Consider the following 20,416-nt stretch of genomic DNA (forward strand, 5'->3'; position numbering starts at 1 on the left):
GGGAGGATGGGCTACAGGCGTCATGGGTATTAACGGGGGCACTTGTGATGAGCACTGGCTGTTATATGTCCGTGTTGACACAAATTCTACTCCTGAAACTAGTATTACACTATATGTAAACTAACTAAAATTTAAATTAAAAATTTGGAACAAATAAAAAAGAAAGTAAGTGAAATGGTAATGAGTAAGTCATGCTCCCCATGTCTTAAAGTCATTCGCTGGGCTCTATAGAGCACTGAGCTGTTCAAAACCTACTTTTCAATCCATTTTGCTCTCGTGATGAGCCTCTATTTCCTCATCTTTATCTAGAACATAACTTTTTTGAAGTCTGTATCAATATAATGCTTAATAAGCTTGAAAGAAATTCTGGTTTCTGGGTTCACAATACACGAGGAAGAACAAAAGTAAACAAACAAAAACATGTCTGAGAACAGGACAGCAATTGAAATACATAAAATTGATCCTACTTCAAAAATGAATGTTCCTGGGGTACCTGGGTGGCTCAGTGGGTTAAAGTCTCTGCCTTCAGCTCAGGTCATGATCCCAGAGTCCTGGGATGGAGCCCCACCTCAGGCTCTCTGCTCAGCAGGGAGCCTGCTTCCCCCTCTCTCTCTGCCTGCCTCTCTGCCTACTTGTGATCTCTGCCTGTCAAATAAATAAATAAAATCTTTTAAAACATTTTAAAAATTAAAAAATGAACGTTCCTAATAATGAGTCAAGTTTAAATTATCTTTGGTGTCTCTGTTCACCAAGCCAGGGAAATATGTAATATATTTCAGAAAGGGGTCTATCGAAAATAACTTAATATTTTGATTTTCAGTTTTGGCATATGATCATCAGTTGTTTAGAAATTTTACTTACCCCTAGGTTACTTTTTGGTGTTAACTATGTGAGGTATTGCTATACTCAGACTGTGATAAAATCATCTTATTTCTTCATTACTTTTGTAATGAACTATTTATTGTCTTCCCCTGAAATATTAAATGTTGGCAGACAATTTGGAACCAGATCTTCCCTATCTTAATATGACTACAATCTAAAATACTTTTCACCCATAAGATACCTGCAACACAAACTTTTCAAATACAGAATAATGATTATTAAAATGATTTTTTAATCCCCATAACGCAGTTCATTGAGAAGTTAATTAAGCCAACAATTCTTTCTTCTGGCACACCTGAGTCTTTCAAGCATAAGACATGAACAGTTAAGATTTTAGTTATATCTAGCCTACGTGGTACCAAAAAATCGCCAAATTTTCAGATCAGGAAATTTTATCTAGTTAAATAATACCAGTTAAATTTAACAAGCACTGTCAATTTCTTTTCCGAATCTCAAATTTGGAATTAGAATTTCAGCCAGTAGGATTCAATCACTTGAGGAACATGACTAATTAAACAAATGGAAATGATGATATTCATTCTGTAACTAGGTCATTTTCAACTATTGATTTCATTTTTCTATGTCTCAATTTTTCATCTACAAAATTAGCATAAAAATACAACACTCCGTGGCACTTAAAATAATTTGCTGCTAAGTATATACCATGGTACCTTACTGGAAAAAATTAAATACGTAAAATGAAGAAATAGTTTCAAATTCAACTCAAGGGTGTCAGGATGGCCGAGTGGTCTAAGGCGCCAGACTCAAATTCAACTCAACAGATGTTTGATAAAAGTCCACAAAGGTGAAAGAACCATTCAGATGTTCTCACAAAAATAAGGTGAATTAAAATAGTCATACCTTCAAAGAGCTCTCTACCAAATATGAACTATGAAATCAGGTTATCCATGATAGTATCATAGCATAGAGAAAGAGAAATGTTACAAAATAAAAAGAAAACACTGATAGGGGAATTCAGAGAAAAGAGGAAGACTCTCTCCCCATCTTGCCAGCTTATCTTTCTGTATTAGTTTGTGTTAATGGCAATTGTGTTTATACATATATCTCCTCAATAAACTCCTGTGATGATAAGAATGAATACAAGTAAAATCATGACAATTATTTTAATTTGCTCATTGGTCTGGATGAAACACGGAAAGTGGGCAAACATGTGTAAGTAAATTAAAGCCTCAATGAACACATCCAAGTGGTAGAACCAAATGAGTTATTTTCATGTCTGGTGCATTATTAAAGTTGTTTATGGTATGGAACTTGTGCAGTCAGGACTATTTTTTCTTTTCTTGAATGTTTTTAAAATTCCGGAAATGAACATCTTTCGGAGGTTTCTAATGGAAATGTATTCACACTATAGTTTGAAAAAATAGATATTTTATTGACATAGTTAGTCTTGTTTGGATGCATTTCAATTTATTTCAGAATTCTTATGAATGAAAACATAAATTTAGAACCCAGAGACCTGGATTTGAATAACCACTAACAGTTATAAGCTAATTGACCTTGGGAGAGTCACTTGGTTCTCTCCCAGCTTTGACTACTTACCAGGAAAATATGGATAATAATTTGTTGTTTGAAATTGGTGAGAGGATTAAGTAGAATCACTCCTAGCACGGTGCTCAATTTAGCTTCTTTCACTTTATTTTAAATAAAGAAATGATGATAACCACAATGCAATTTTGCAAGAAATTCTCATCAACAATACAATATTAGTGTGGACAAAACACAATTGATGAGCATAAATATCTATGTAAACATACATATACACATATAAGAACTATGGCATCAGCTGACTTTTAATGTTTTTGTCATAAATGGGTAGCATTCTTACCTGTTGGTGGGATTATCCCAGGAGACATGAGGCCAGGGACAGAATGTGGCATAATATGAGAGTTCTCTGGAGAGGTGACACTTTGAGTCCTCTTAGGAGGCCTTCCAGGTCTAGAACTGAAACAAACAAACAAAAAATTTTTACAATTAAGCTGTTGTCTTACACATCATTTCAAAGTTGTTTCAAGTGGTAACATGGACTGTAAATAAATTTGTTTCAAGGACGGTTGCTTTTGCAGTTAGATGTAATAGACTTCCATCACTAATTAGATTACATGCTGAATTCATTTTCCTCATTGAAGATCAGCCACTCTTGATGCATAATTCATAGCCTGCACCTCGTTACCTGCTTCTTCATATTAATATCTATACACAGTTTGAATTGCCTCGTTTGCATATGCTAAAGTTCTGCATGCAGCCTTCAGCACGAAAATTATGCACTAACTTGTAATAATTATTACAGTCAGCCTGCTATTGATTTATGAGACTTTTAAAAACCAAATATGTGTAGTACTTGTAATGAATGATATTTTAAGGTTCTTCAGGAAATTAAAAGGCAATGGCTGCCTAAGGAAATGTTCTGCTTGTTTGATTTAATACTACAGTTAGCTGGGAGGTGGAATGAAAGAGTGATTCAGACCTATAGCACATTTTTCGATGATATGTTTTATTACTTCGCACTGCTAGCCTGATATCTAGATGATAAATGACAATACATATCTAATGTGTGAAAAGGTCTTGCAATTTCTTTATTTTTTGTCATTTAAAAGATAAGTCAAGTTATCATTTAACCCTATTCTATTTAAATGAACAGCCCCACTAGGTTGCTTTACTTTTAATACCCCAAAATAAATTGGAAAGGCTTAGGATTATTTGCAGGACATCGCTGAGAAATTGCCAGTATAACATCTTATATTTGCCTTTAGGATAAATAAAAATACATCATGTTTGTGTTTTAGTGGTACTTGTCTTTTACATACTTATTGCATGAAATTAACTTTTAAAATTTTAAAAGCACAAGGTGAAAAGGAGGTAAGGGTTTGCTATTTTTGCATGAGAACAACATGAAGAATATAATTTTAGCAATTCTTGAAACAAACACACTTAGCATTATGTTTCTCCTTTCTGCACCTGTATCATGAATATGCTTTTATGAAATGCTTTTCCATCATATGGCCAGTATGTGCCTAGACATCTCAGAACCACTGGAAAGAGCCTTCCTAAGTTCACATTTCCATCTTAGCCTCAACTGAGATCCTTTGCCTCATCAGAAGAGTCAAAGATCTTGCCTTTATTATTTAGTGTAAGTAATACATGTGATCGTTTAACAAACAATTATTAAGCACTTGCTGTTTTCAAAGCAGTACGCTGTCATTTGAATCACAGTGTCCACTGTGATTAATTTGGGAGAATGGGTTCTTTAGCTTTCAGGAGTTTATACTTATGCCTAAAGGGGACAATCTGGTGCATAAATAACTATGGCATACACCAGAATGTGCTAAGTGTCATAAGAAAGTTGCAAGCTGAATACTAATTGGAGGTTAGGCTGGATGATGATACTTCCATGTTGAGGAATGCAAGATAAAATTTCAAGGCAGCAGAAGCATTAGAAGAGAATTCTGCAGGAAGAGTTAGGCAGCTATGGAGAGGAAAAGAATGGAAGGAAAGTGCACCCCAGGGAGAATATGAGAGATGAATGGAAACATGACAACATATGAATGTGCAGGATTATCTCCAGTGAGCCGAAACAGGTCAAGGAAGATGAGGAACAAAGATGGATAATACCAAATTTACTGCCTGGGTCAGAATCCTGAAGGACTTTGAACCAAAAGCAAGGAGACTGTGAATTTGTTTTGCTATTCCATAAGGACATTCTCCCTCATAGTGTAGTAACTGTCTGGCTACTTAATTTATCTGTTATTATCATTCTTTATCTTCAGCTGTTTCTTTAACTTTGGTTACTTGCCTAGGGTTAATCAACAGCCCTCTGATAATCGTCATTCTTCCTGAGTAATCCCGCTACTGACATCCCTGAGATGCTGAGGAATAATGGCTAAATGTGTATCTTCAATCTAGGTCTTCCTCCTGGGATTCAGACAGATTAATGCCTGTCTACCGGAAATCTCTGCTTAAATGTTCTTTGATAATCTAAGTCTCAGCTTGTCCAAATCTGAACTCAGCAGCTTCCCCCATTAAAACCTATCTCTCTTTCCCTGATTCAGCAAAATGGAACCTAAATGACTAAGCCAAAAATCCAGGACTCAGCTGTGTCTCCCCTGCCAACCTTGTACACTCAAATATCATCTCAATGAAGATATCTCTCTGATCCATTCTCCTTTCTCTATCCCTGCTTCTGTCTTCCAGGTCAATCCCTCATTTCTTACTTGACCGACTATTACAGTCTTCTGAACTCTCCTAAGATCTACCTCCATGCCTACGGAGTCCATATGTAGCCTATAAAGCCTAGAGTCCGGAGTCAGGAAACTCTCCATACTGATCTCAGGAGGATTTTTTCTAAAATGCTAATTTGATCATGTTTTCCATTTGCTTAAACATATCAGTAGTTCTCTGTAAGATTTACATTCCTTACCATGGCTGCAAAGGCTTCCAATGCTTAGCCCGTGCCTACTTTTCCAATTGCACCATTTTATTCTTACATTCATGTGCCCCCCCCCAAGTGCAGAGTGTCACAAGTTGCTTTGGTCTCCCATTTATACCACCTTTATAGATGCTGCTTCCCTTGTCCCCAAGGCCTTTTCTACACGAACTCACCGTCATCCCCATTTCACCTGGCTAAACTTGGCTATACTTTAACTATCCTACTTACTAACCACTTCTAGTTAGTATGCTTTATATGTACCATGATAACCCATGGTGAACAATTCTATCATAGCTTTCTCTGCACTGATCGTAGTAATCTGTGCATTTGTTTTACTCTCCAGCATACATGGCAGAAAGTGTATAAAATATATCTCTGTGTCCTAAAAACTTAACTCAGTGCCTGGATTACTACATATATTTATTTTCTTTCCGTTTTCCTTTCCCCCCCCCCCCCCACTGTATGTCTTTAAATAAGTTTTAATCCAATTTGGGAAGTCCTTTCCCCAAAATTCGTCAAGTATTCTACCTCATCCATTCTAGTGGTCTCAAAGTATGGCCTGACAAAAGTTGGGAATTTTAAGTCTCAGTATAATCCTAAATTACATCAGAGGTCCAGGAAAAAGGAGATATTGAGAGATCTCAAGCAAGATGCTTTGGAGAAAATGGGAAAGGAAAAGGAAACTAACATTTTAAAGTTTTAGCCCTTTAATTTGTTTTGCTTTTAAAGAAAATGAAACTGTTGAAGAGTACTTTATTATTCAGGCCAACAGAGCTGTCCTCACTGCCCTCACTCTGGAAGTGGAAGTCAGGCCACTAAGTAGGAACACTTTAGCTCATGCTGTGATTAGAATAGACCCAGTGGGCTCCTTTCACCCCAGATATCTCCTACCCAATCTATCACAAGGCCTCCAATTTCACCAGTAGAGATATACTGCTTTCAGTCTTGAAGCCTTAGATCTTTTAAAGCCTTCCATTAAAATGCAAATACCCCTGGTGGTGGTTACACCCTAAAGCCATCAATGAACACCCTACTGAGGATTACTTTACAATTAGAAGGGAGCACATTTTTGAGATACCTACTCTAAGAATGGAGGGGACTGGAAGAAAAGATTTGGAAGGATGGTCAAGTCACTTACCCTTGAATAAGAATTTTCAAGAATAAGACCACTAGAACCTCTCCTTCGAGTTATACGTGACTTCCTGGCAGAGGGATAGTTACAGGGTTTATTTATTAACAAGACTTTCCTTCACCAACAGTTGGGTTAGGTCCTCTTATTGGTGGGTTTGGTAAGCAGTCTTAGTCACTAACTGCCAGAGGGTTTGTCTCTATGGAAGAGAACTGAATTGTAAAATACTTAAATATTTAAATTACTTTCCACAGAGCTTTAGGCAAATTCTCAGAACCAGTGTGGTACTGTGACCTTCTGGCCACACAGATACTGCCTTGATAACTCTATCTTCAAATCCTGGCTCTACCAATTTACTAGAAAAGTGTGGCTTTGATCAAGCCATAGGTTAGCTGTAACTTCTCTGAAAACATCTGATTAAATTAGGTTTTTTTTTTTTTTAAGTGGACCTGTTAACTTTGTAAGAAAGAAGTTACTCTTGGAAAGAAAAATAAACACTTAACTGAAAAGAGGAAATGAAACAATTAGCAAAAGCATTTCCTGTTGGAATGATCAACAGCCTCAGTAGTAGCCACCTTCAAGCCTCCTTATCTGTAACAGTAACCCAGCTCTACCCCAAAGGATTAGAACAGCTGAACTTTCCTAATTCTAATCAAAGCAGAAGACCTCACTTAAATAAATTATTACCCTTAACAGCTTGAATGAAATCAAATTTATGACTTTGGTAATTGTTTTTGCCAGCTTTACACATGAGCCACAGTGCAGCCTTTAGTATTTTCAACTATCTGCATTATAAGAGGAGAGCAATGGCTTAGAGATGTCCAAATCCACACTTAATATCTCACTTACTTAGGAATCCACCCAGGCATGCTCTCTCCCACAGCTCTTGAATAAAAAATCTTTCTCTTCCTAACAGATCCCTGGGCAGATGTCTCTCCTTAGTTCACACCATTAAATCAGTCTCATGCTAATTTCTGTCTCTCTCCCACAACTGTATAATGTTTACCAACTCTTCCTGGTCCTTTATTGTACTTATTCAGGGTGAAGTCAAAATCCAACTTAACAAAAGAAAACGAAAGTGATATGAATTAATAAGCAGCTAAGTGCATCCAAAGAGTGGAGGCATTTAAAATGTTAGAGGGAGGGTACATCACGGAGTCTGCCATTCCCCAGTCTTCTCCATCATCATCTGCTAATCTTTTCAGTAGTTTTTGAGAAATTAAGTTTGATTTCCTTTCTGAGAGTTGGAACAGAGAAACATGTAAAATCCAGAGGGACTATGATAAGTTATTAATTAGGAAATGCAAAAGTAGCTGCTTAGCAGAAATTTTGGTTCCAAATCCTACCAGCTTAAAGCAGGGTTCCATTCAAACATTCAATTCATTCATCCATCTATCCGAGAGAAAGGAGGTACTGTAGGACAAGCAATGGGCTAGACAGTAGCATTGCAAGAATAAAGAAACACTCCCTTCTTTGGGGAGGAAGACAAAATGAAATAGCCTGTGGGATTAGAGCACAAAACTAAAATACACAGCAGCAAGTGAGCATTGATTCTAGTCTTGGAATACAAACAAGAATTTACAGGTGAAAGTCGCTTGCTCCATGAGTCGACAAGAGTTCATTTGCCTTCTCCCCAGGAAAATTCCAATTGCGTGTTCACAGTCTGCAAATTTTTTTCTAGTAAACTACTTCCACAAAGCCAAGTGAAAATATATGAGAACAATGACTAAACATATAGTCAAAAATAGGATACACATACGTACACACACACACACACACACACACACACACACATGTTCATATTTCTAAAAGGAAAGGTACAATTTCCTTAAGATTTACATATCCACTTGAACATTTTGAAGTCATGAAGAGTGATATTTTTAAAGAGATTGTGAGAAAATGCTTATGTCCTAAGTGAAATGAAAAAAGCAAGATAAAACCTGCAGATGTGTACATACCGGAGCACAAGAGGGAGAGGGAAATTAAGTTAAAAAAGCAATGAACATATATAGAAAAAAGACTGGAAAGAGACATACTAAATTATTAGAAGGGGGTGGCGCCTGCGTGGCTCAGTGGGTTAAAGCCTCTGCCTTCAGCTCAGGTCATGATCCCAGGGTCCTGGGATCGAGCCCCGCATGGGGCTCTCTGCTCAGCGGGGGCCTGCTTCCTCCTCCTCTCTCTCTCTCTCTCTGCCTGTCTCTCTGCCTATTTGTGATCTCTGTCAGAAAAATAAAATAAAATAAAATAAAATAAAATATTAGAAGGGATAATTGCTGGTTAAAGTAGTACATATTTTTTCTATATCTGAAGATTTCAGATTATCTGTCAAAAGCATATCTTAATTTAAAATATAAAAACAAACCATTTCATATTCATTTAACACTTGAATGACTGGCCATAGTTTTTAGATAATTCACTGTGGACAAACTACGACCCTGGCTAAACTTGATCAGTGCCTGAGATTTACCTCTACACATAGCAGAAACTAGATACCATATATGCGCTGCCAAAGCGAGCAATGGAAGGTACCTAGATACAATTTATCCTCTTGATCTTTATTCTGTAGTTCAGTTCTAAAACATGTAATAAAAATTAGGTAATTATATATAAAAATATTACTCTTGTGAGAACTATAAAATTAATCTAAAATATGTAAAGTACAAATAATCATTGATCTCTTCCAGATTAAATTAACCTCATAAAATAAATCCATCAAAATAAAAAGTGCAAAGAACCTCTGAAGATTAACATGTGTATACATTTCACTAAAAGAAGCAGAGGATTCACAATCCTCAGTTTACAAACAGGTACTTTTCCCTTAGAAAGAGCTTGTTAACTTGCTAGCTGAACTTTTTTTCAGCTTTCTGAAAGACAACAATATGAATAATCCAGAAAGTCTATGGTCACATATTTTCCCATTGCATGGAGTTTTTTTGTTTTGTTTTGTTTTTGCTATAGACAGCAAAAGTTTGAAGGATATATTACTTTTTTTGCAATGATGGCAAATGTGAGCACTTTCTCAATTTCATTTCTCTCATTGGTTTGGACTTTCTGTGTTTTCTGTATAGGTGTGTTTCCCCAGCAATGTGTATTTCTCAGTACAAATAGATTATGAACTAACTCATCACAGAGATGATTTTCCATAGTCACCAAAATACCAAGTTCCACAGAGCAGACACTTAAAATATCACCAGCTGACACTTGAGGAGCACCCTCAGATCATTGCTCACGAGCCCAAAGCACCCAAGAGTCCTTCGTCTCTTTATAGGGCAAGTATTATAAACTGAATTGTGCTCCCCTCCACATCCATAAGTGGAGACCCTAACCCTAATGTGATGGTATTTGGAGATGGGACCTTTGGGAGGTAATTATGCTTAGATGAGGATGTATCAGTGAGGACCTCATGATGAGATTAAGGCCTTATAATTAGAGATACCAGAACGCTTGTTTGCTCTCTATCTCAGCTACTTGAGGACACAGTAGGAAGGCCATCTACAACCATCCCCCAAAAAACTGACCATGCTAGTACCCTGATCTCAGACTGCCCCTCCAGATCTATGAGAAAATAATTTTCTGTTTTTCAAGTCACCCAGGCTATGGTATTTTGTTATAGCAACCTGAGCAAGACTAAGACAGAAGAAAATTCTGTATATAACTAAACAAATACATATACAAACACAAAATAAAATTTCCTTTGAAAAATAATTTAAAATAATTTTATTTTATTTTATTTATTTATTTGTCAGAGAGAGAGAGGGAGAGCAAGCACAGGCAGACGGAATGGCAGGCAGAGGCAGAGGGAGAAGCAGGCTCCCTGATGAGCAAGGAGCCCAATGTGGGACTCGATCCCAGGACGCTGGGACCATGACCTGAGCATGCTGGGCAGCTGCTTAACCAACTGAGCCACCCAGGTGTCCCAACTTAAAATAATTTTTTAAAAATGTTCTGTGCTCAAATGAATTTGGGAAATGCTCAGTTAATCCTATTCAATGGGCATGTGTGTTGTGGAAGCACTTCACAAATTCCCAAAGCTTTTAATATTTTTGTTTTGTGGGACAGTTTCTCAGAGTTCTCACTATGCTGATATGTATTATAAATCTCTAAGAATGTGTTAAAATAGGCATTCATGAAACTTGGTTTATCATGAAAAACAGTTATTTCCAGGGAGGTTGATTAGAGACTTGTGCCCTAGTGGAATATGTTCTTCCTTACAGTATGCTGATGTTTAAATCATGGAAATCCCTCATGCTTCTATATTACCAAGCCATGCTGTATCATATGTCACATGGCAATTGTCACTTGTGAATTATTTCCTAAGGACAAGAAAAGCAGGAATTCACATATTCTTTGGAGTGGATATAAGACTTGATAATTACTCAAAACAGAAGGTTAACAAATAAACTGAAATCATCACCAACAAAAAATAACTGGGAGTTAGAATTAGCTACTTTGGTGAGGAAGAGTTATTGTTGCCTCTGACTTCAAAACTCACACTATCCAGGCCTGTAACAGTATCAGAAATTTGACACAAAATGTGTTGCCCAGATCACTGACAAAATATCTGAGTCTCCACCTTCGTTTGAGCTATTAAATACTGAATAAGAAATTATCCCCAAAAGAGTTCTAACATATCGGAATGTGACTAAGATATTCTTAAGCATTTGTATACTGAGTTAATAAATGACAGCCAAAATGCTAAAGAGAGTCCCTGTCGGACAGGTTACATACTTGGGATAATCTAGTCCTTAACGTCTACAAGCCCCTCTCCCCCTTTTTAGAATCTATACATAAGAGCCACATTAAAAAATTCTTTAAAATTAATGTAATGTATTTCGTTATTTAATCTCAGAATTAATATAATAACCCTGGTTTTGATTCCTTAATTTAGGGAATATGTTTTTTAAGATTAACTTTCATCAAAACATATTATATAAATTATTTACTTACATCAATGATAAATGACACCTTAAAAGTATATGTAGTGATTCATCATAAAAATACATTCAGATTGTATTAATATTTTGTGGGTTAAAAAGCAGTTTAATGTAACTTAAAGTTTTAATTAAAGATATAAATGTTTAATATTATTTATTTTTACCTTTCCATAATATATACTGTACATCGACATATATGATATTTCTTCCAGGGATTACATTGTTTGCAAATGTCATTTAGCAACATGTTTGTCTAGAAAGCTAAATACTTTTAACCTTTTAATCACCTTATTATTTTCTCTTCTTCTCAGAAGACTTTCAAGGCACAGATGGGTCTACCACAAAAGATCTTTTTTATAATTATCTGCAAAGAATGACTATGATCCCTTAAGAGACAAATCCCAGAATAATTAGAAACAATAGTACATGACTTTCTTAAGATTTTGAGAAGAATTAATACTTTATTGGCTTCTTTTTCACAGTTCCTGTCATACCTCAAAACCATATTTTATGAAATTTAAATTTAATACTAAAAGATATTCCAACTAAAATAGGCACTATCGAAACTAATCTTTTATAGAAACTATAGGTTCCATAGTCACATACAAAAAGCTTTATTTCTTAAAATTTTTCAATTTAAATTTCAAATTCAATAGATCTTCTTTACAATTTCTATTAGCTAGATTTTGTTTGAACCAATAGCGATGCATTAAATATTTTATTTCACTGGAATATACCATGACCTGTTCCTAAATGTGCAGTGGCTCTGGTTGACTATTAATCTGTTCTTATAGATTATCTTGAATTTGACCCCAAAATACACCCAGTTGCTCCAATCGCAACATAATATCCAACTCTCTCCTCTGTGGGAGAAGCCATTTTCAACACTCTGAATGACCTCTTCCCAAATGCTTTCATTTTACTGTGAATAGTGTATAAAATAACAAAATAATCACAGACGTATTATATTACCTAACTGGTAGGCAGGCACTGGGCTAAGTTCACTATGTGATCTAACTCTTAATATTCTTAACAAAGCTTTGAGATATGTATTATTATTATTATTATCCTTATTTTACTAAAATTGAAACACAAGAAAGTAAAATGCAATACTCAATATCCCACACATAATAGTAGAGTGGGGTTGGGATGGGGTAGGATAAATAGGCAAAGTGTGGAGGTTTCTTAGGGCAGAGAAAATACTATACGTGATACATTGATTGTAGATACGGGTCATTATACATTTGTCCAAACCCATGGAATATACAATACCAAGAATGGGCCCTACGGTAAACTACGGACTGAGTGATTAAGATGTGTCAATGTAGGTTCATTAATTGTCACAAATGCACCTCTCCAGTAGGGGAAATGTTGACAATGCAGTAGTAGGCTGTGCCCGTGTGAAGGCAGAGGGTATATGGAAATCTCTGTATGTTCTGCTCAATTCTGTTGTAAGCCTAAAACTCCTCTTAAAAAATGTCTTTAAAAAAAGTTATAGAGCCAGGTTGTGAACCAAAGCAATCTGATCCAGAGGCCAAGCTCTGAGCACCACGTAATCTGCCTCTGTAGGATATTTGTTTGTTCATTTAGTCAACAAACATTAAATGTTAATGTGCATGACCTTCTAATGTGTTCTGGAAATACCAATAAGATCCTGTCCCTGAGTTCAAGTAGCTCAGTCTATTTTTGGAAATAGATGTATAAAGAATTACAATAAATCATGTTAACTACTGCAGTAAAAGTTCCAAGGGAGTGTTGTAGGAACATCACAGTAGGGGTACCTCTGGAAGGAAGAGATATCAGCAAACAGGAGTTAATCAACTGAAGAAGGAGAGAAGGTATTGAGTAATAAAATGTCCATAGAAGCACAGCTCTTCCTTACACACAGACACAAACACACACTTCTGTAATGCAATCCTGAATTACTCAAATCCATGCTCATCTTTTCTTCTTTAAGATGCTAAGTATCACACGGTCGAACATGTAATCTTTTTCAAGGAGTTTCATAAATCATAATTCATTTCTCCACATTGTCTCCATACTTCTGACCTTGAGAAATATGCTAGACATGTTGGTAGGCACTGATTTTTGGTAAAATGTCTTTAGGACATTATGATTCATTTATCTACTTTAGATGTATCTATGTTGTAAATGTTTCATTTTAGGGGAATTCAAAAACAAGTTGGTGTTATATTATCAATTGTGTGGATGAAATCTGACTCAGTAATTAATCCATGTCCCTTTCAATATTTTACTCTGACAGGGGTTTGTACCCAGAACAAGGAAACTCATTAATGATTTAACTGAGTTTTATCATTTTTCTATAAGTTTTATCTCAATCTTGATCATACTTGCTACTACATTTTTTTTTAACTACGTTGTAGGCTCAGTGCAGGGTTTGAACTCGCAACCCTGAGATCAAAAGTTACATGGTCTACTGACCAAGCCAGCCAGGCACCCCTACTACACATTTTTAATATACAAGATAAAAATATTTTATAAAGAAATAATCACTAACCAACAACAATAAGGATGGGGTAAAAAAACGATAGTAAATGTGCATCAGTCTTGATGTTCTAAAGCAATCAGAGTCATAAATTTCTGGCAAAGTAAATCTACACAGAAAAAAACCATTTGGTATAAACCTCTACACTGATAAATTACAAAAGTAGATGCAATAGTTATGTTTGGATTAAACTACTGGTGCTTAGAGAAGTAGCTTCAAACACAGGTTAAAAACAGACTCTATGAAATCAGAAGTAAGAAAAATCTTGTCTTCCTGCTTGTGAATGCAGAGGGAAGATGGCTGACTCAACCTAAAATACATGTTTTCACCTTCCACTGACAAGTTATTTGTTTGCTACAGCTGAAGAAAATGAACGTAACTAATTTATTTGAGAAACCTGTTAGAAAACAAAATACAATCACCATTCCCCTCCACTGTGTAATGCATGGGGAGCTGTCAAGAAATGTAGTCAAGGAGCACAGAAATTCAGATACCACCCCCAGAATTCAGAGACCTCCTGACAACTTTTTAATACTCCTAGGAGAATTCTAGGTCTATGAAGTAATGAAAGGATTATATTAAGTCAGACAAAGGTATGCTGTTTCCAGCCTGCAGAGATTTAATAACATGCTTAATTCATTATCTGACATAGATGTTACATAAGCACCAAACATTGCTATTAATATGATTTACATTAATTGAATTCTATTTAATACTTTATGAAAGTGTTTTCTTTAATGAATGGCCTTTTAATACTAATGCTCAATATTATAAGAAATTATGATATAAACTGCCTGTACCACAGAGTTGAAGAAGACATCGACAATTGTCCTTTCAAGCTTGAATAGACATTGTTTTATCAGGGGAGTTTCTTTTTTTTCTAGAGTACTGTGCAGAGGCTGTTCTTTAAATCCCAATCATTATGTTAATTCCAGAATTTCCAGGTTTATTTATCCATTTTTTTTATCCAGGTTTATTTATCCATTATTTATCCAATCATAACCCAAAAGGCTAAAAAAAGTATTGAGCCTTAATGGTGTTACTTAAAAAGACAAAATGATAAGGGCTTATATTTAGAGCTGACATATTTATATGTACCAGGAATTCTTCTGAGCACCTCATGTGTATCCTTTCATTTAATTCAATAATTTGGTAAGTTAGAAATATTTCTATTCTATAAATATGAGAACTGAGGCAACGATGTGTTAAAACATAGTGTTACTATGAATAAAATTATAGATCTTATTCCTTGGTTCAAATGGAAACATTGTTTCATGGTTAAGTATTGTGGCCAGCATTATTTTACAGAGAATTCTAGGAAGATAACAGCTATTACATTTATTTTTTAAAACAAATGATAAAATTCTGTATTTCACTTGATTTCTTTATCTATTGATTAGAAGGGCTTTCTGATATCTAGAACTCTGCCTCAGATGCATGCTCAGAAAAATGATTCTCAAAGCCCATGATTCTACATCTGATGACACATTCCAATGTGCTCCTTTCTTCAACATGACAGCCCACAGACATGTGTTTGGTAACCACTGGGTACAAAGACCCATCCTCGTAACTATGACAGAGAAAATGACAACATAATACAACCTTTTCTCCAAAAAGGAATTTCCTATTGGTAGAATATACACTTACTTAGGATACTAAGTCTCAAGTGATTAAAAAAAAAGAATAAATTTTCAAATACTATTAAAAGGGAATTAGCATTTGCAGTGGGTCTTGAAACGTGTGGATTTTGACTGATGGAGGTAAGTGAGAAGGCATTAAAGGTTTCAAACAGCATGATCAAGGGCTCTAAGGCAAAGAGTAAATCGAGAATGAGAAATGATGGCTAGGTTAAGGCCTCAGTGGATGCTTCATTTGTACAGAATTTCTAGACCATCTTTATAGATTTTGTATGTTTCTTATGTGCTTTACAGTTTTGTTTATAGTGTAAGACCTTTGAGAGAGTAGCCAAAGCTTGTTTTCTCTGTAGCTCTCCCTGACCTTCCAGTACAGAGGGCAATTAATTGTGTGAATTCTGTGGTACTAATACAACTAAAAGGGGTGGGAAAGCTTGGTAACTGAAAGACATATTGCAAAAGGCAAGACAAATATTGAGGGTCGAAGAGTGGGCATTCAAAAAGGGCAAAGCATCATCTAATTATAGCATTCATCCTTAGGAAGTGATAGTATGTGAAATGTGATGGCTCACAATTTTGTAGATTTTCGTGATGAGATTTGAGTGAAAATTAAGTTAGCTGCTATTGTCAAGGTAGAGATGAAAAATTATCAGATTTAATAATAACTGAATTTAGTATATGATTGTCATTATGCTAAATACTTTGATAGGCATTGTATGATTTAAACTTCACAGTAATGGTATCAGAAAAATATTGTCCTTGGGCCCATTTTACAAATGAATAGAATGATGAGAGAGAAGAAGTAACTTGAATAGACCATAGACTGCTAAGGTAGAATAGCTGAGTAATATCAGGTCGGCCAGCGAAATTCCACTCTGAATGGCTAATCATAGAAATATTTCAGCTCTGAAGAAATTTACATTAGAAGTAAGTAGCCATATAGAGATGAATTTTTGAAATTTACTTTCAAGGTTTTATTTCTATTCTGCAACTCCAAATGTATTTATTATTTTGATTTACATGCACTATTTTGGAAAAATAATTGAACATTCCTGCCTCCATACCTTTCCACCTGCTGTTGCTGCTTTCTGGAATGCTCTTCAGTTAGAGATCTCCAAGACTCACCTTCCCTAACCCCCACACATACGTCACTGGGTCCAGTTAATGGTTCTACTCCTTCACCCCAGTGTAGGTTTAGCCTGAGTATTGTTTAGAAAAACTATATATTTATGTGCTTATTAGCAACTGTGATTTGTTCAGATAGCCTCCTTGGGGGAAAGAATTTTTGAATGTTTCATTCACTGCTATGTCCCCAAAACATAGGAAGATTGGTGGCTCAATAAGTATCTATTAAAGGAAAAAAATGAATGAGTGGGCAAAGGAAGGAATAGAAGTTCACTGTTGATCTATGGCCTTCTGAATCTACATTGTCTTCATAGCATTTAAGTACCTGAGGGGCTGGGGCTATGACATGTCAAAGTGTTTTGTATGGTGTCAGTTTGATAATGATGATAAAGTGGAAGGCCGCTGAGTTTGTGTGCTCTTTGCACTATCCTACCTCTACCTAACCGAATACTCTGGATCTTAGTGTTTCAAAGTGATGTGGTTGGAAAAAGAATATTCCATGAATTTTTAAACTAATTGCATGTGGAGCTTGAAATCATCAGTGAGGGTATCCCATGCCCAAATACGTACATTTTTGAACTTGGGTTTAAAATCGAACACATGTATTTGAAAATGTAATTCATACTTCCATAATAAGTTGTGCTTTTCTAATCAGTTGAGTTATTCGATGCATCTACATCGTCATCAAAAATAAACGATCTTGAGACTAAAACTTTCTGATAAGTTCCTGCCTGCATATACATGATGATATACAAGAGTCCTAAAATACTGCATTTAATTACATCGTGAGGTTATATTATTCAAAACATGGCATCAGAACATTTCACTTACTATTTGGAAAGTTGAGACAGATTCCCATTTTATGCATTTAAGGAAGTAGGTTAAGTAATTACAGACTTAAAAATTACAAAAGACTAAAAGAAAACTATACTTTGGGTAATAAAGAAATGTATAGGCATGACATTGGTACCAGAAACTACTAAAAAAATGACTGATGGAATTATCTACATAGAAATTAAAAATGTTTTTAGGAAAACTAATGTTGAAAAACTAGTGATAAAATAGAAAAAAATATATATCAAAGACAAAAGATTATTGTCCTTAATTTATAAACAATAGATTCCAATAACAAATGGCAAAAGAATACAAACAGGAAAAAACACAAATAAATAATAATCATCATTTTTAAAAAAAACACATCCTCACTAGTAAAAAGGGAATTCAAGATCAAATTCAGTCCATCACTTTGGCAAAGCTAAAAAATACTAACACGACACTGGTAGAAATACATACATTGCATATTTCTCAAGGACCACTGGGCTAATGTATCATAAGTGCTTTACTTCCCTATTAGTTTTTCGAAATCTTCTGAATATTTGGCAAAGAGCAAGGTTTTGCTTTGTTTTATTTTGCTTTTAATCAGGAAGACAATAAAGTAGAGCATCCAAGAGATGGATTCAGTGATACTAAAAGAAAATTATTTTTCAAACACTAGGAAAAACTAACATGTAATGCTCTGAAAATATTAAAAGTAAATCGTGTATGTACAGAAGAGTACTTTATTTTAGAAGTGTTAGCATAAAGTGAAGATAAATAATTAGAAGTAGATCCTAGCTTGCCTGCATATTAGGAACATACCTCTAGACTTTATTGACTAGAAATTATAACTTGGCTATTTGTCTTAGGGCAAGTTTAGCCTCCAAAATTCCTATATATCAAGGGGAGCTACAAATGTAAAGAAATATTTTTGCCACAAAATATGTCAAAAAGTTTTTAAAAAATGATGAAAAATGGAGACATGTAGATGGCTAACTGCATAAAAAACTCTCAGCTTTACTTATACCTTGAGGTGGTCAACTTTGGAATTGCCTTTCTTTTTCTTTGTTAACATTTAGTCTGACTTTCTGAAAACTACCTTTCATTTTCCTAAACACAGGGCTTCTTTAGACCTCAAAAATGGATTTTGTTAAATCTTGAGGTTTCCCTGTTTGAGTGAGAAAGAGGAGTATAGTAGCCTCCTTATCTGTGAGGGGGGATACATTTTAAGACTCCCAGCGGGTGCCTAAAATCACAGATCATATCAAACTCTATATATATTATGTTTTTTCTTATACATACATACCTATGATGAAGTTTAATTGATAAATCTGGCACAGTAAGAGATTAATAACCATAATTTATAATAAAATAGAACTATAACAAAATACTAAAATAAATTATGTAGATATGGTCTCTCCCACTCTCAAAATATTTTATCTTACTGACACTCACCCTTCCATCTCTTGAGATGATGTGAGATGATAAAATGCCTCCATGATGAGATGAAGTAAGAGGAATGATGGGCACTGTGATGTGGCATTAGGCTACTACTGACCTTCTGACATTATGCAAGGGGGATCATCTGCTTCCAGACCATGTTGACATCAGGTAACTGAAGCCACAGATAAGGAGGGACTACTATGTATCTCCCTACAAGATATGACCTCTTTGGTAAAGAAACTCCATTGTCTTTTGTTGGGTTTATTGATAAGATTTATTATACCTAAATGGGTGGTGTGTGGTAAGTAGTTTATAAACAACAAAGCCTAGTAGTATGTAAGATATCAAACCTGAACAGGATTTAAAAGGACAACGGTAGAATTTTGCCTCAGAAGACATTTTGAATCAATCTAAGGAATTTTTCTGTTTTTCAACTTTCACACAAAACTCTTCATGAGATTGGAAGAAATATTTGAAGGGAATGCCAAAACTCCTATTGACTCTCTCAACTAAATATTGCAGTCAAATGTACAAAACTGCCATAGATTCACTGTATGTCAAAATGTTAATTGATTTTCATCAAAAAATTTTAAAAGTGATGTTCCTTTCCTTATTTTGCAGGAGTCCTAAATTTGCACTGTCTAAAACGGTTGATTGCATGGTCTTAGTTTTAATTGCACCTGTTCTGTTCTGTTTTTGTCACAGAGCTTTGTTACACTTCCTTGACTAATGTACTCTGAAATTCTGTGAAAAGCATAGTTGTGCACGTGTGCATGCACGCACATGGTTTTGACAAGGCTAGCATTCTCCACGCATGCTAAAGTCAAAGGAAATGGCAAATGGATGGATAAAAAAGAAAAGACCAAGAAATAAAAAATGGATCTCAGCAAGAACTGAGAGATCTTCCTTCTGTTGAGAAAGCAAGTTCAGGGAAAGATGACAAGAAATAGACAACCTTATTTTATAGGGTTACATTTACAGAAGTGCCATCGAGTAGGTTAGATCACTGAGACTGGACTAGCCCCATATACACAGATCTACTAATAGTCTAATACTGGGGAAAGGAAGATGTCCTTACCTTTTTTCCCCTTTGTAGAACCAGAGTAAATAAAATGCAAACTTCATGTTTGAAAGTAATAATTAATGCAAGATGATGTTTCCAAACATTTCTCATCCCTCACCACGTCTTAGCCTTCATTGGTTAAGAGGAGTTCAAAAAACTTAGCTTTTAATAAGTTAAAAGCAAGATCCATTCATTTTGACTTTTAATTAACTGCACTTACTTTAAAGGCTTCTAAATTTTAACTTTAACTAGTTAATTATTTTCTAGTGACTTTTCCTGAATTATAGATTAAAGAATACAAAACCAGCCCTCAACCTAAAATCTAAAATCAGACTTGCTAATAACCCTTTACCAGCTCTCCTTGATCTTCAAGCATGTAGCAGATACTCATAACTCGCAGAAGTACTGATACACACGTACATGTGAAATTGAGGTACACA

At 35.2% G+C, this 20,416-nt stretch overlaps 1 protein-coding gene across 1 annotated transcript in view; it reads right to left on the minus strand.

Moving 5' to 3' along the window:
* Positions 1–20,416, minus strand: part of DACH1 (dachshund family transcription factor 1) — a 426,141-nt gene that overhangs the window by 239,477 nt on the left and 166,248 nt on the right. Inside the window, exon 2 of the mRNA XM_047720113.1 lies at positions 2,729–2,844. Coding sequence (XP_047576069.1) covers positions 2,729–2,844 — 116 coding nt within the window. The remainder of the gene's footprint in view (positions 1–2,728; positions 2,845–20,416) is intronic.

The sequence above is a fragment of the Lutra lutra genome, chromosome 3 (genome assembly GCF_902655055.1).
Source record: "Lutra lutra chromosome 3, mLutLut1.2, whole genome shotgun sequence".
Classification (NCBI taxonomy): domain Eukaryota; kingdom Metazoa; phylum Chordata; class Mammalia; order Carnivora; family Mustelidae; genus Lutra; species Lutra lutra.